The following is a 16,718-nucleotide window of genomic DNA, read 5'->3' on the forward strand; positions in this document are numbered from 1 at the left end:
AGAGAGAGAGAGAGAGAGAGAGAGAGAGAGAGAGAGAGAGAGAGAGTGGAAAGATCCTATTTCAGATTTTTAATTTTCTCATTAGAAGACCCTTGATTTTCTTTTCATGGGTGGAGAGGTTAAACGGGGGAGGGAGAGAAGTTCAACTAAGAAGTGGGGTGGACAAGAATGTGACAGCTTTGGGTTCCGCTGCTCAAATGGATTCCCCAAATGGACAGGAACAAGAGAGATGTGGGCCATCTCATTACAAATCTGGAGTTAGATCTTTGTCTTTGGAGGGAGTCAACAGGTAGGTAGCTTTTAATATGTAGCCTCTTAATATCACCTAAGCTGATGGGGAATTAACATTTCTAAGTAGAGCTTGCCAGTGGATTTGAGCAGGGCTTCTGCATTTTCAAGCCTTCATGCTAGCTCTTAGCACATTAGGAAAGATGCCTTCTTGGTATTTACACTCTCTGGTCTTTCTGTATTTTGTATTTTCTACTTTTTTGTCCTTGATATCACTCTCGGACCCTCTAGATCTTAAAAAATGAACTCCCATTTGGATAACCGTTTATGCCAAAGACACAATATATTTAAGTATTACAACATATTTAAAGAGAAACACAGATGAGAGAAACAGATGAATTAAAGCTCACAGAGGTGAAGTAATTTTTGTCTGAGACACATGGCTAATAATTGCTGTCATCAAGATTCAAAGCAGATTATCCTGAGTCCAAAGAATCTGCTCTTCCTTCCCTATCAGGAACACATTCTGTCCTCTGGTTCTCCCTGTCCTTTTGCCACATAGACATAAATTAGTACCTTCAATTCTGTTTGTCCTTAAAGTCTCTGCCTTGTTTCTTCTTACTCTTTGTAGAATCACGGTGTCTTTATTCACAAGACACTCACTGAGTGCCTGCTCTAGCTAGGCTCAAGGCAGGATATGGAGATGATGTAGGAATGGTTATCACTCTCAAAAATCAGCCAATCTAGCAGAGAGGAGGTAACAGTGAGGACACAGGCAAAGCCAAAACCAGAAAGCCGTGGTCCAGTTTCCTAAATAGATTCAGAGGAAAGAGAATGATCCCAACTCACAGAATTATCAAGGACTACTTCTTGGAAAAGGTGTTTGTGTGTTAGTCACTGGGAACCCTGGACAAAAGATTTGACTAGGACTGAGTATGTGACAAGGAAGGAAGCTCATTCAGGCCCTTGCTTTACCAAGGCCTAGAGGACTCACTTGGTGCTTCCACTGAAGTCACCTAGGCTACAGGAGTTGGATGACTGTGTCAGAAGACTCTGGCCATTTCCTGAAATGCTGTTATGCGGTGCTTGGGAAGACGGGTGTACGTGGGTTTACCTTGTACCAGCCAAACTGCCGACCATAGCAGCAGCTAACAGATTTCCATAAATTCTAAGGTCCCAGTACACACAGAGGAGTAGTAAAGAATATGTGAGGCTTCTCTATTGCTTTCACTGAAAGCTGCCCATGACCATTTGATGAGCATTAACGACAGACACACAATCAGTTTACAGTGACAGAGACAATGCTCCAGCTGAGAGAAGGGACTGACCTGAAGGAGGATCTTTGATTCTCAATGCCCTCTCTTTCTCCTCTGACCTGGCCTCATAGGTTACCTAACACTTAAAATGCACTCATAATTAGAAAGATTTCTTCCACATTCAACAGTTTTGTTGGTGCCAGTAACACTGGATATATTCTAGAAACAATGGTGAACAAGGGATTGGTGCTTATCAAGATTACTAGACCCAGAGAGCATCCACTGGCATTCCCAAAGTAAGTCTAGAGATGCCAGACTGGAACCTCCCCAAACATCAGTAAAACTCATGATTCCCCCATCCACCCACCCTTTGCCAAATTGATGGTGTGGTCCACATCTCTGGTGACCAGGAGTAGGAAGTGTTACGGGTCTAACACACACAGGACAGTGCATCCCAGGGTCTTGTAAATCTGGTGCCTCCTTACCAACGAGTTAATCTTGAACCTGTCTCTTCACCTCTTATTGCCATACCCATCTTCATTTAAATAAGAAGTACAGTATCATTGCTGTGGGGGATGTTACTTGTATTAAGTGAACTGATGTGTGTATAAATTTTAGCTTGACGTCTGGTGTGGTGGGGTTTGCTTATTATTACTATAATCTAGGCAATTAAATGTAAAGGAACACAAGCTGCGTTTGTCTCAGGAGATCTTTTCAACCTGAAGAATGCCTCCATTCCATGGGTCTCTGGTCCCTCATCTGTCAAGTGAAGGAGTTGGAGGCGATAATCTTTCAAAGCCTTTCAGCCATTCAGTGTTTGCCTTTCCTTGGAGGTGCATGTCTGGGCTTGTGAAGACTCCCGTTAGAGACAGAACCCCTGGCTTTTTAATCCCTGGCTCTCAGTATTCTAGGCCAGCTTTGCCCGTACTTCAGCTCTACAGGTGAGTTCATGGCCTGCTCATGGCGGGTACTTCTTGAAGGTCTGGTGACTCTCCCGCGGACTGCCCTTTGAAACAAGCACCCTCCATTCAATATCATCTCCCACTGTTCTCCTCTTACCTCACATAGAATCCTACAATTAAAGTGCTGTCCTCATTAGAAAGTCTTCTTCCCCACATAACCCTTCACAAGAGCAGTGACTTTTCAGATTTTCATTATTCTCGCCATTGCTCTTACATTTTCATGAGAAAAAGTACTCATTCTTCAAACAAAACTTTCTCACATGCTCCATATTCTAAGCTAACAAAGTGAAACTGCATGGATTCAAGTCATGAAGACAGCTCCAAACCCAGCTTGCTTTCTCGGGTCCTCTAGCCCTCACCTTGCCCTTGGGGTGGTCCCAGAGGCATCATATCTGCTAGGGTACCATGGGGCAGTTTAAAAACCAGTAGTGTAGGATATCCTAACATAAACCTTATCAGAAAAAAGTAACTTACTCCTTTCTCCTTCCACCCTTTATTTATTCATCTTTCTCTTTTGGGGCCACATAGGGCTGTATGACAAATGTTCTTTTACCTCGCGTGACCGAGGATGGGTCGTGGGCATTCACACCGTCAGTGATCAAGGCAACAGAGACCCACGCTACTTTTTCTCCTTGAAGACAGACCGGGCCCGGCAAGTGACCACCATCAATGCCCACCGCAGCTACCTCCCAGGCCAGTGGGTATACCTAGCTGCCACTTATGATGGGCGTTTGATGAAGCTGTATGTGAATGGTGCCCAGGTGGCCACCTCAGGGGAGCAAGTAGGTGGCATATTCAGCCCGCTGACCCAGAAGTGTAAAGTTCTCATGTTGGGGGGCAGTGCTCTGAATCACAACTACCGAGGCTACATCGAGCACTTCCATCTGTGGAGGGTGGCCAGGACTCAGCGGGAGATACTATTAGACATGGAAACCCATGGCCTCCATACCCCTCTACCTCAGCTCCTCCTCCAGGAGAACTGGGACAATGTGAAGCGCATGTGGTCCCCCATGAAGGATGGCAACAGCCCCAGAGTGGAATTCAGCAATGCCAATGGTTTCCTGCTAGACACCAATCTGGAGCCCCCTTTGTGTGGGCAGACGCTGTGTGATAACACAGAGGTCATCGCCAGCTACAACCAGCTCCCGAGTTTCCGCCAACCCAAGGTAGTGCGCTACCGCGTGGTCAACCTCTACAATGACCACCACGAGAACCCGACTGTGAGCCACCAGCAGGTGGACTTCCAGCACAGGCAGCTGGTTGAGGCCTTCAGGCACTACAACATCTCCTGGGAGCTGGAGGTGCTGGAGGTGAACAACTCCTCCCTGCGTCACCGCCTCATTCTGGCCAACTGTGATATCAGTAAGATCGGGGATGAGAACTGTGATCCCGAGTGCAATCACACCCTGACCGGCCATGACGGTGGGGACTGCCGCCACCTGCGTCACCCTGCCTTCGTGAAGAAGCAGCAGAATGGTGTGTGTGACATGGATTGCAATTATGATCGCTTCAGCTTTGACGGCGGAGAGTGTTGTGACCCTGAAATCACCGACGTCACTAAGACATGCTTTGATCCCGACTCTCCACACAGGTAAGTCCCTCCTGGGCAGAAGATGCCCAGCTGAAAGCTAAATGTGATACCCCATTGTATAGGAAAGGTACTTGAAGCCCATAGTGGTTATTACAGTTTTCCTGTTCATGCAGCACCTCCATGACCAAGGTGAGTGTATTACGCAGATGATCAAGGGGATCTTATGCTGATATAGTTGATTACAAAACTACCAATGAAATGTTTACCACTGGTTATGAAGAAAGACTAAAAACCCTGTCTTTCAAAGATCTCAGTGTTTAAATTGATATGCACTGTGCAGAAAACCACTGTCATAATGTACATAGCAGGGTGTTAGACCTCCGCTGTCCAATTTCGTAATCCCTTACCCTTACCACATGTGAGTATTTAAATTTAAATCAGTTGAAAGTAAGTAATATTTGAAATCCAATTCCTGAGTTGCATTGGTCACATATCAAGTATTCAGTTGCTAGCTGGGTCTGCCATACTGGACAGAGCAATTGGGAGTGTTTCCACTTTGTCTGTTGTGCAGTGCTGGTAGGGCTGGGGTCATCTGGGGTTTAAAGCCTGGGTTCAGATCTCAGCTCTTGTGATTCCTCATTTGGTGAGCATAAGAAGTTGTTTCTTTTCAATACAGTGGAATAGTCCCGATTCATGCTTTGTTGAGCTGTGTGGAGGACTAAGAGGAGGTACAAAGCACAGTCTCCCCATCACCGGCTAGTGTATAAGTGTTTTCAGTATGGAAAATTGTCATTTGCTGCTTAATGAGAGGGAGTGTGTGGTGTTCAGGAAGTACTGTTGAAGATCAAAGGGGAAAAGCTGACTTGCAGCGTATCTCATTGGGATTTTCTTTGGGAGAGGTGGAATTTCAGCAAGGTCTTCAAGAATACGTATAATTTGAGTCAAGTTATAGATCTAAAGTGCAACACAAGGAGTACAGGTAATAAAATAGTGCTGTATTTGGGATTCGTGCTAAATGTGTAGATTTTAGCTGCTATTGCCATTGAAAAAGGTAACCATGTGAGTGACAGAGATATTTATTAGTTTCTCTGTAGCAACCTTTTTGTCATCTATATGTATTTAATAACTTCATCTTGTAAGCCTTAAACATACACAATAAAATTTTTTTAAATAATTAAAGATAATTTGGACAACAGAAGTTGAGTTGGGGGGCAAGAGGGTGCTGCAAGTAGAGGAAACTTCTTCTCTTACAGGAGTGGGAAGAGGAAGGGGAACCTTCTGTCCAGGGTCTCAGCCTTTGCAGTGGCTGTCAAGTATAATAAGCAATCCCAGTGTGGAACCCAGCAGTGACCTGTATTTGATGTGGGACCTGAAGGAACCAGTTTCAAGCCAGAGGAACAGTCAACATCCACTTTCCTGTTTTTCACAGATTCCTGCTGAACTTTTCCATTCTGCCCAACACACAGGACCCTGGACTTGCTGATGGCTAGAACACATTTGCAAACCTCTGCAGGTTTTCTGCTGATGCTTCTCTTTATGTCTCTCTAAAGAGCAAAGGTGTCCCATGCACAGGGAAAGTACCTATGTGAAAAGGAATGACAGTGTTGGCAGCAGAGTGTCGTGCCTGGCAGTAAGTCATAAAGTTCAGCCTGCTGGTACCTGCGGGACTCTCACCTTGGCACCGAGGCATGCACAGCCCATGCTGTGAAGATGCTTGGTGTGTGGTCAGTCCTTTCCAGGTAGTGAAGCACTGTTGTCTCTGCCCTCATTTGAGCCTTGCCAGAGCTTGACAAGGTAGACAAGACAGGAGTTAGCATTTGCATTTGACTGATGGGTAATGGAGGAGGCTTAGAGAGCAAAGTGATTTCATAGGTTCACAGGTCAGGAAGGTCATTCTATAAATAGAAAATGTAAGTCTTCCGTGTTCAGTGAGGTGCATTCTATGGAGCTAGACTACCACGAGGTACCCGTGTGCCAGGGCAGAGTGGGCACGAAGGAGAATGGGCAAAGCTGAAACCCATTCACACATTTGTACTTTCCATTCATTTGCTCATTTCACTTATTCAGGCAACAAATATTTATTCATTAGCTGCCAAGGGCTGAGAATGTAGATACACTTAGCCATATTTTGGTGAAGAAAATCCAGGATTCAGAAAGATGAGAGCCCTTTACTAAAAACACTTAGCTAATACATGGAGAGCGTGGTGTCTAACCCAGGCTTAATGACTGACTCTTCAGCTTTCACTGACGGGAGAGTTTTAAATCCTAGCAAAATTCAAAGCAGAATTAGAGTAGCAGGCACAGTGGCTTTTTTGAATTCTTGGGAGAAAAATAATGCGTGTGATTGGGTCAGGACCAGTAGCAATTGGCCTTGGTAGAGCACTAGGCTGATGTGAGGGACTGGGGGCCCCAGGTCCCAAGTAACTCACAATCAGCAGGCAGCAATGGAAGATTCCAGAGGCCTCCTCTTTTCTCAGTCATGGGACTGCATTCCTAGAATGGGTGTGAGGAGCCACGTGCCAGCTCTGTGACCACTTGCACTAGGGCCCGTTCGCTTGCTGAAGGAAAATCTGTATGCCCCGGGTGAGTCCCACCAGGTCTGTGTCATCTCCTGACCATGCTGGGGCTGACTGAATTCTGGTCACCTCAGCTCTCCAGCATAGAGAGAGAAACCTCTACAAAGTTGCAGAGAAATATTCACTTTGTGACTATAAACAAAAGGGAGGTGGGGGAGGGATAAAAGGAAGGAGGGAGGTTTCTCTCAGACTCTGTGTGCGTGTGTGTGTGTGTGTGTGTGTGTGTGGTCATCTCCTGACCATGCTGGGGCTGACTGAATTCTGGTCACCTCAGCTCTCCAGCATAGAGAGAGAAACCTCTACAAAGTTGCAGAGAAATATTCACTTTGTGACTATAAACAAAAGGGAGGTGGGGGAGGGATAAAAGGAAGGAGGGAGGTTTCTCTCAGACTCTGTGTGCGTGTGTGTGTGTGTGTGTGTGTGTGTGGTGTGTGAACCTCTTTTTCCATCTCTTTCTTTGTGAGTAAAGACATTTAAACCACTGCTTCACAATTTATAACACGGGGCCAAATTTCTTCCTTTATATGTTACAAAGCAACAGCTTTGCATTAGACAACAAAAATGAATTGACATAAAGTGGAATAATTCAGGAATGGTGCAGCCATGGTAGAGTTCTGTAAAACTTTTCAAATGCCATTGTTCCACTTCTGTACTCATCATGCCAAGGACTGGTAGAAAACATTCCTGGACTCCCCACTTTGAGTAATATTGATTAAAATCCATCCTGACAATTTCGGTAACAGGTTTTTTTTAAAGAGAAATAAGATCCACCAATAATGAAGATGAGGTTGGCAGATACCATCAGAGAAGTACTGCTTTGCAATACATTGAAATGTTTATTTTTGTCCTTAGTTCTTTGTGCATTGTCTCAGGAATGTATCTATGCAAGAAAGCACAGAGTCCCAGCACAGGGTCTGTAGAAAACATGGCAGTGATGCAAGTTGTCTGCCTTGAGAACAGCCTCAGAGATTGTGGAGTTCAACCTCCTTTTGCAACATAAAGAGAAACTGAGTCCAGAGCTCACACAATCCATTTGTGGTGAAAACTGAAGAAAGGAGTTCCAGACTCCCAAGGCTTGGTAGTCTGCTCCAACTCCGCGCTTTTCTGATGTTCTTGTCAGCCACAGATACCTGCTTCTCGCATTCTATCCTCATTGTCTTCTTCAATTCTACCAAGAGATTAGAGATATGAAGTGCTGAGGGAGTAAGTTTGGAAGAGGCCTGGATGACAGCCTTGAGTTTCCATGATCCATTTCAGCACTGACAGAGCTACATGGGCAGCAGGCACCCTTAATGATAAGTAGAAACAAGGACAGCTAGCTACAGAGATTGAGAAGGGAAACTGGGGAGGCGAAGGGCTGGGAGCATTGAATATGACCAGTCACAGATGTCAATGTGGAGGAAAACCTTGTCACAGAGTCATGACTCCCAGACCATGACACACACCTCAAGTCTCTGAAGGTTTGTTCTATGAAAAGGAGCCCGAATTATTTTGTATGGTTTCCAAGCCATGGCTGGGAACAGAGTGTTGCTGTTCCAAGAGACACCTCTGCACTGAGGGAAAATTGTGTTATCTTCAGTCAGCCCTTCCCTGGAGAAGAGTAAGCCCCCTATTTCAGTGGCATGCGAGTCAATGCTGATAAACATGTGTGGGGAGGCAATAACTGGTGTCAAGAACAAGCTGGTCTTTCCTTGAGTGTGAGTTCAACCTAACTTTTTGCTGGAATCTTATTCCAGGTCATGTTACGAAGCCATGTGGTGACTGTTTCTGTGCTAAGTGGCATTTATTGAGCATGTCAACCTCTGCCAGTCTCTCTGATACTCTGAGGGCACTGTGATGGGGTGGACATATACTTCACCACTGAGAACTTTCCACTTCCACTGGAAAGACATATACAACCATAACATCTGATCTGCAGATTTAGGACAGGACACCTGCCATGCAGAGATTTATCCTGACTAGGGAAATAAGGCAGATGAGCTGGAGGAGGAGTGATCTGAAGAGGCATCCAGGAATAGGCAGCTTGTTGAGAAGTAGATGCACTGCCTCTGTCAGGGTCCTGGATGACACACACTGAAGCAGAATCATTAAGGGGGGGAAAGAGGGGGTGTTTTGAAGAAACAGCTATTTATAGGCCATATTGGCGGGGTTTAGGGAAATCAACAAGACTTACAACTTCACTCCAGGGCTAGCAAACCCAGGGAACCATTTCCACCCTCAGCCTATGAAAGCCAAAGAGAGGGAGTTGTTACAGATGCCAAAGACAGTGGCTATATAGAGTGGATTTCCTGGCAGCGACTATGAATTTTAGGAGAGGAAAACAGTCAGACTGTCACCACCTGATCAGAAGGAACCTAAGGAAGTGGATTCCACACTGTCATTCCCTCCTGCTAGTACTTTCCATTGGGTCACCCAAACTGGAAGTCACGAGGCTAAAGGGCTAACAAGGCAACGTGTGGAGATGCAGCGCAGTGGGGCAGGGCTCCAGATGAGCGGAGGGAGAGCGCCCAGAGAAGCGCAGAGACAGCCCAGGCAGAAAGACTGGGCAGCGCAAAAGCAACGAAGAGGGTGAGCAGCAGGGCCCAGAAGGTCCTGAGAATAAGGGTGCAGCCCATTCCACTGGGATCCAAAAAGTGAGCAGGTTGATCTCACAGCAAAACTTTCCTACTGGGCCTCATCTTTTTCCCCTTCCTCATTCCTTGTTTCTTGTTTCCTCTTCTTTTGTTTTTTTTTTTTTGTTGTTGTTTTTTTTTCCTGCCTTCTCTTCATAAGTATTTAGTGAACTCTCCTTGGTGCCTATCCAACCGCTGACATTTCGGAGCTCACTACCTAGTGGGCAAGACAGATGATTGAACTCCCTATATGTGCTGGTTAGAGTTGGGTATTACCGGACTGGCTTGGGGATCTTCCCAGGAGATTGGGGATGCACACTTTTTTTGGGGGGTTTTTGAGACAGGGTCTCACTATGTAGTTGAGAGTGACCTGGAACTCACTATGTAGCCCAGGCTGGTCTCGAACTCACAGCGATCCTCCTGCCTCAGCCTCCCGAGTGCTGGGATTACAGGAGTGCGCCACCACGCCAGGCAGTGATGTACAGTTCTGAGTGTGTCTGGGTGAGTCATGGAAGCATAGCCTAAGAGTCTGTGTCTAGTCTCTTGCCCCTTTCTCACTGGCTTTGTTCCCCTACTCTGTCTCCTGTCCACCATGAGCTAAGCAGCTTCCCTCCACCATGCCCTTCTGCTGTGATGATTCTGTCTTGGAATCAGATGAACAAGCACTGAATGCCCATAAAATATGAGCTGCATTAAACCCCTCTCCTTTTCAATTGTGGGTATCAAGTATTGTGTACAGCCATGGGAAATCTGACCGTCCATTATGGCAGCTGCTGGTATGAGCGAAGAGACCTGGGCTCCAGTCAAGAGGAACAGAGGAGCAGACTGTGTGATCAGTAAAAGCCTCTCAGTGCTGCCAACAAGTAAAAGAAGATACTGCAGGTGAACCTTGGCTATTCTTTTCAGTAGTGATAGAACTTCACCTGTAGCTGTGAGAGGTGCTTATAAACATGTAGAATGCCCCTCAGTCACCCTTCTATGAATGGAAAATCTGGATTTAATAGAAAGTTTGTATCAAGAGATCCAAGGTCAGTGAATATTCTGGGCTGTGGCCATCTCACCAGGAGGAGAAGAAACTGCAGGGGACCTGCTAATTCCCTATATGGATCCTTCTAGATCACACGCTCTGACAGCATGAGGTGGTCTTCACCTCTCTGTCTATGAATATAACCATCCACGTGAAATAAGATGGTGAAAAACAAAGAAAATTCCCCTGTACCCTGTTGTTTTCTGCGCAAATGCTTTTTGTCTTCTCTTTATTGTGATAGTGATTATTATCATTCCCCTGGGTCTACATTTATTTTACCAGGTGAACATGGCTGAAAGTCTCACAAAAGCGAATGTGATAAATCTTGAAAGCACCACTTTGATTTCTGTGCTAGTAACTGTTGCCAACCTCAGTCTCTTCTCCTGTGCTTTTTTAGAATCCATTAATTGATTTGTCTTATTTCATGGGCTCGCCACTTCTTTTCAGAGGTATTCTTTGGGTCTATACATTTTTCTACTCTCCAGCTGCTTTTAAATCTGGAATATTTGAACAGAATCAGAGACTTTCAGTCCTGAAGGATGAAAAAAAGGCTCCATCACCCTCTTACTGCTGATGAGACCAAGCTCTCTAGGAAGGGCCACACCAGCCTCCCCTCCTACTCTGGAAGCTGACACCAGTACCCAGGAGTACACATCCTACTTTTGTGCCATCGCACCTCTCCTCCTAATTGCCTTGATATCTTAGAAACTGGCAGTTTGCAAAAATTGATCATATTTCTTACCCATCTTCCATATTTTATTTCAAGATCTTTACTATCAGAACACCACAATAAATGCTGTAAAGATTCAAGACAGACTGTCATCCTAAAAGGGCTTATATGACATGGTTTCATGACCCTTTCTCACAGTCATTCCAAGAATGGCAAGAAGGCAGATGACTAATTTCTAATTGTAGCACAAGGCTGTAAGGTTCTGAGAAATACAGAGATCCTGGTTGGTGATTGGAGAAGTTGGGCATGATTCAGTGGTGGAGAAGAGACACAAACTGGTTCCCGGCATGAACAGATGGCTTTATGATAATGGAAAAGAGCCACGTGGTGAGACCAAACAGGTAGTGTGATGGCGATAAAGAGGTGACGGTACAAAGGTGTTGAGAGGTGAGAAGGAAGAGGTGAGTCCAGTTGGAACTTCATGAAGGTAGAGGCCATGATTTGTTCTTCGGTTTATAGTCTCCAAAGAACAGCTGATTTAAAATAAAAGACTTCAAGGGAAACATTGTATCCTTGCCTGGGCAGTTTCCTCACACTGGAATCTTGGGCAAGTCTCTTCATTTCTCTTAGCCTCCACTTCCATATCTATAGAAAAGTAATAATAATGTCTGGCAGCCTGGATCAAATATTTTTTATGTGGCCATGAGGGTCACATAAAACAATATTCCAGAATGAGTTCTGGGAAGAGTTAACAAGCATGCAGATAAAAGGGGACACTGTTTTTTTCTTCTTCAGTAACTTTGTTCATTCTTTTCCAGTAATCGTGTAAGAGAAATTGCTTGGAATCTTATAATCAGAATATCAGGGTTTATTTAACGTGACTAATATTCATTACAGCAATAACAGCAGTCAGGGCTCGTGTAGTGGAAAAATTATGCTTGTTGGAGACTGAGCAGGGTTTGAATCTTGGCTCCCCTCTGTACTAGCTGTCTGACCTTGGCACATTGCTCAATAAGCAAAGTGAGTTTCTTGTTTCTTAAAATTGAGTGATAACAGCTATTCTGCAGCATGTCATGAAATGTAAGTGGAGTCACCTAGGAGAAACTCCTGGCACATAGTAGGTGTTGGAGGTTTCCTCCCCTCTTCTGTGTATACAGAGACACCATCTCCTTTGTGTCAACATTGTTTTTTGGAGACTCCCTTCCTACGGGCTCATAAAAAAGACCTGGATGGAGCTGCAAAGTACAAATTGGGAACATTTTCCCAGATTACTTTCATTCTTAAAATACTAACTTTTGGAGAGGATGGCCACAGAGTTGGTATTTTGAAATGAAGACCACACCACTTATATCAAACTGAATGAGTTGGTACACTGGTTTATTTTGAAAATGGTCCAAATGTCTAACTGTGTTAGAGGACATATTTCCTCACAGACCCATCCTACGCAGTGCTGGGATTGGTCATAATGAGTCATGTATCAGTTTGGTTGAAGTTATTAAATGTTTCAACCATTTCCAGCTCCCGTGCCTGCTTGGTTGTAGATACACAAATATACATGTCCAGGCACACTGGTAGCATGGTCTGATTTTCCTCTGACTTAGTCTGGGTTTCCTGCGTGCTTTTTTTCTGAGCCAAGCCCAGATTTAGCTACAAATTCTAACTTTGAACCTTGTGCACCTGTCACTTTTGTCCTTGAGAACAGAATTAGGGGTGACTAGAACTGAAAGGAAAATTATTCATGGCCGCTAATGATGAAGGTAATGAAAAACTCATAGCATGACCTGTGAGAAACAGCATCCATACAACCTAGCAAATGGATTAAAATGTGTTCAAATGACAGAAGATTTCAGCCAAGCCATTTAAAAGTTCTGTGATCTTGCAAAAGACTCAGTTACCTCTCTGCACAGTCAAGGATGATAGTAATAGTCTAGTGTACTGAGTGATTTAGAAGACCCCATGAATAGTATAATTTCCCCCTTTGGAAGAGCATGTGGAGCATAGTAAGTACGCACTGAAAATAGCATTTGTGTGTTGCTGTTGTTTGGAGGTTTCAGTTCCTTGGGAAATCTTCTCACCTCTTACATGCATAGCCCCAAATTCCCAGGACCCTCTCAATCTTGAGATTTTCACTAGCATCTCAAGGCTGATCTAGGTGGCAGAAGTGGCCCAATCCATAATTCTTTGCTACCAAGCTCTCACAGGTTCCAGCTTTTAATTTTTTTTTTAATTTCCAAAGATCTGCACATACTAAATGCTAATGTATTTATTTTCCCAAGAGATAGGCAGCATACCACACTGAGCTCGTGCATTTACAACAAAAAGCAAAGGCATGTCTGGGATCTTAGGTCAGGGCTCATTGAACAGTGAGGAGTGAGGTAACTGGAGGCCAATAGAGATCCCATAGTGTGCTCAGGGCCATACTAAGCAGTCACCTGGCCTGGGACTTTTGCCCCAGCGTACCCCATATCCTCAAAGTTTACAGGTGAAAGTTGAGACTTTTGGGAGAACATTCCTGGGCAGCTCTCCAGCATGCCAGCATCTCAGCCCCCCACTTTCTAGATTTGTATTCCCATTTTGCATTTCCTGGACTGACAAGAGCCTAAGTACCCTTCTGAGAGCCTCATCAAGAGGATGTTGGGATTTGTGCACCCTAAGTTTCACATATCCAACCCCCTCATTTCCCTTTTCTATCTATGGATGATGTTGACCACTCAGACAGCCTCAGCACTTAGTCAAATACCTTACCAGGTTAGGAAACAAAACCACTTAGGGTGTGTGGAAGGGTTTGACTGACAGGCAACAGTGCGCCTTGTTTTAATGAATGACACTTCACTAAATTGATTGCAGCTCTGCTTCAGTCCGCTTTAATCAGATCACTGAGCAGTTTTCTTCCTCCTGCGAGGGTACCCCTACCTCTCTATTGTCACTTTCAGGAGACACAAAGCCATCAAATGATGCCTTTTGTTCACAAGTGGTTGGCATGGGTAGGACGGACTTGCATTTTCTCCTTTTTTAGAAGGGCATTTTATGTCTTTCTCTTTCCTTTTTGTTTCTCCTTTCTTCTCTTTTCTAGTTTTTAGGTTGTCCTTAGTGGTCTGGTGGTGAAGAGGGCTGGGAGAACACTGCCATTCAATCAGACTTCTGGTATTGGCGATTCTAGCCCTTTGGGAATTCAGACAGTTAACTACAGCTCTCAGCCTTGAGCTTGACTTTTGACTACCGAACTATTTTTATGGCCACAGAGCCAATGGTCACTGTAACTCCAAAAAAAGCATGACATGTCTCAGAATCTTGAACAGGGTGGAAGAGAGACATGAGGAAAGCCCTTTCCCTCAGGATCCTTGGTAGAAAAACAGTTTGCCTGTGGTTTGGCTAAACATGAGGAAGGAGATGACAGGATTCTTCCAGTAACTTGGTGGCCAGCATGATGTAACACATTTTCCTGATCTTACTTCAAATTCTTCATCTGTAAAATGGGATATTTTAAGGGCTGCTTTTACTGAGAAATTCTCAAATCAGGCATTGTAATCCTGTTCGTGGCTTGTGGAAACTGGAGTATATGTGGGTAAGGGAAATAAGTGGCGTAGTATATTTAAAAGGTACAAATAAAGACATGTGTTGACACTGAAGTTACCTAAGGAAACAAGAGACAGTCTTACTTCCAGAGGATTTTCCAGCTCCTTTGTCTAATAGGGTACAGTGTCTTCAGTGTAGCAATGAAGGAATAATTATGCTCCATAATCAGCTGAAAAAGAAGTTCTCTTATCACTCAGATCACAAGAGTGGGCTAGAGAGGGACCCCCACAATGGGCAGTCTGCTTGTCTGCTATTGAATTTTCCCTCAGGCCTTGAATGTGACATCCTCTTTCCAAAAATCAATTTGAATTTAATTCTCCTTTTAACAGCCTGACATACAATGTCATTCCTTCCAGCATCATTTCTCCATACTTGAACTCTTTAATTGTCACATGACCCTAGGATAGCTGTCTCTGTTTCAGCCCCAGGGTAGACAAAATTTGGAGAAGTTATTAGGCTTGGTAAAGGTCATCCAGAGAGATCTACATCCACTGTCTTGATTGTACTTACTGTAAATAAATTTGTTATTTGCCTAAGATTAGGTGGTTCACATGAGGCCATGGTCCAGACTAAATTCCAGACATTGTCATATTGACATATATTGGTAATGATGTAATTCTTGATTTATCCTTCCCAAACTTAATATTGTTTCGTTACCATTTACATCAGTTATACGGCCAACATGACTAAAATCTAGAGCCAAAGTCCAGTCCTTTGAAATACCTCCTGTGTCTGAAACATGGCTGTTGCAACTTATGAAATACATATGATTTGCATTTATTTAATTGTGTTTCAAGCGTAAGACAAACCACAATACTGTTAGTGAATTGTGTATGTTCTGCCCACTGTGGTCAGTTGTACTATTTGTCGTTTGTGGCTTTCATGCTTCACGAAAAGAAAGAGAAAGCTGTGGGTCCTGGAACTCCATGCTTCTATTGTGAAAGCAGTAGTTGGGTATGAGCTGGTCACGTCACGGTTGTGGCACTTTTAAATACCACATCACACTTTAAATTACTGTCTTTTCTTACCTAGCAGGAGATTCCTCAAGCCTTGGTGGTTGCTTTGATAATTAGTGATCGCTTAAGTTCCTGAGGCTGTCAAAGCAAAAGTTGTAAAACACCAAGATCTTAGGGAGATAACTGTTCAACTGTTTGTGTTTTAGTCTGTGCCTGCTCTGTGACTGGAGCAAGGCTAGGTGCTGGGGTACTACTGTCAAAATTGCACTAGAGATGTGAGACTTCTGCCCTAGAATTTCCTGAATGCAGGGAAGTAGCTAGCTGGGCAAGTGTCATTATGGAAAAGTCCAAGATGCTGAGGGAAATCAAGGGCCAGCTGTCAGACTCAGGCAAGAGCGATGGGAGCTGCCTTCATGCTGACTCCTAAAGGTTGAATCACATTAACCAAGTGAGTCTGGCCCAGGTTGCCAGAAACCAGGTGTGCTGATATTTACCTTCTACCCCTAGAAATCTCTGAACTCCAATTTGAAAAGGCTAAATGAGAAAAATAGCAGCTGTGTCTTTCTTAGTAAAATGTATTTATTTAGAAGTAGAATCCCTTAGTCTAAGATTATTTTAGTCTTTCTCTTAGAGTACTACTCAAGAAAGTTTTAGTTTACGAGAAGCATTATAGTGCATTTTGTTTCCTTTTTGAATGCTTTCCTTTTTCATCAAGATTAAAAATCTCTCACTTCCAACTCAGTTTCTTTTAATAATCCAAAGGTCTGGGGCACTGTCCTATGGCCCACCCTGCATTTCTGAATCAACCTCTTTCCTCTTTGATACCAAGTCTTCAAGATCCCCCACCCCACATATCACCTGGTCTCATTCTGACCCTATCCCTAGATAGCTGAAGGCCTGTGATTTTCTTAAAGGTTGACCTTTCAGGCAACTCAGTGGAAGGCATGACCTCAAGAGACTCATTTCTGGCTGGGTCTAGGGTTACAGCACCAATAAGGGGGACCGGCGTATATTACCTGAATAATGAAGAAAAAATTTGGCAATAGAACAGTTGAGAAACCAGCCCCATTATTTCAGCTGCTCTCACTACCACTCCATCTAGTATTAAACTTTTTCCTGTGAATGAGTATCATTGTTAAAAAGTTCTTAAGTCCTCTCCCTTCTCTCCAAGACATCGCCAGTGCCTCCTCCCCACTCTTCTTCCACCTGTAGTCCTCTTCTAAATTCCTCCAGAAAACACTTTGGAAAACATAACCAGATACTGCCTTTCTCTTCCTTAAAACTTGCCGCTGTACTTGGAGCTTTGGAGACACTTTCTATTCTA

The 16,718-nt window shown here is 44.1% G+C and overlaps 1 protein-coding gene across 1 annotated transcript in view; it reads left to right on the forward strand.

Annotated features, from left to right (window-relative positions):
* Pappa (pappalysin 1) overlaps positions 1–16,718 on the forward strand; it is a 240,106-nt gene that overhangs the window by 29,673 nt on the left and 193,715 nt on the right. Inside the window, exon 3 of the mRNA XM_010639469.3 lies at positions 2,975–4,037. Within this exon, the coding sequence (XP_010637771.1) occupies positions 2,975–4,037 (1,063 nt within the window). The remainder of the gene's footprint in view (positions 1–2,974; positions 4,038–16,718) is intronic.

The sequence above is a fragment of the Fukomys damarensis genome, unplaced genomic scaffold (assembly GCF_012274545.1).
Source record: "Fukomys damarensis isolate Sample0158 unplaced genomic scaffold, DMR_v1.0_HiC HiC_scaffold_36, whole genome shotgun sequence".
NCBI lineage: Eukaryota > Metazoa > Chordata > Mammalia > Rodentia > Bathyergidae > Fukomys > Fukomys damarensis.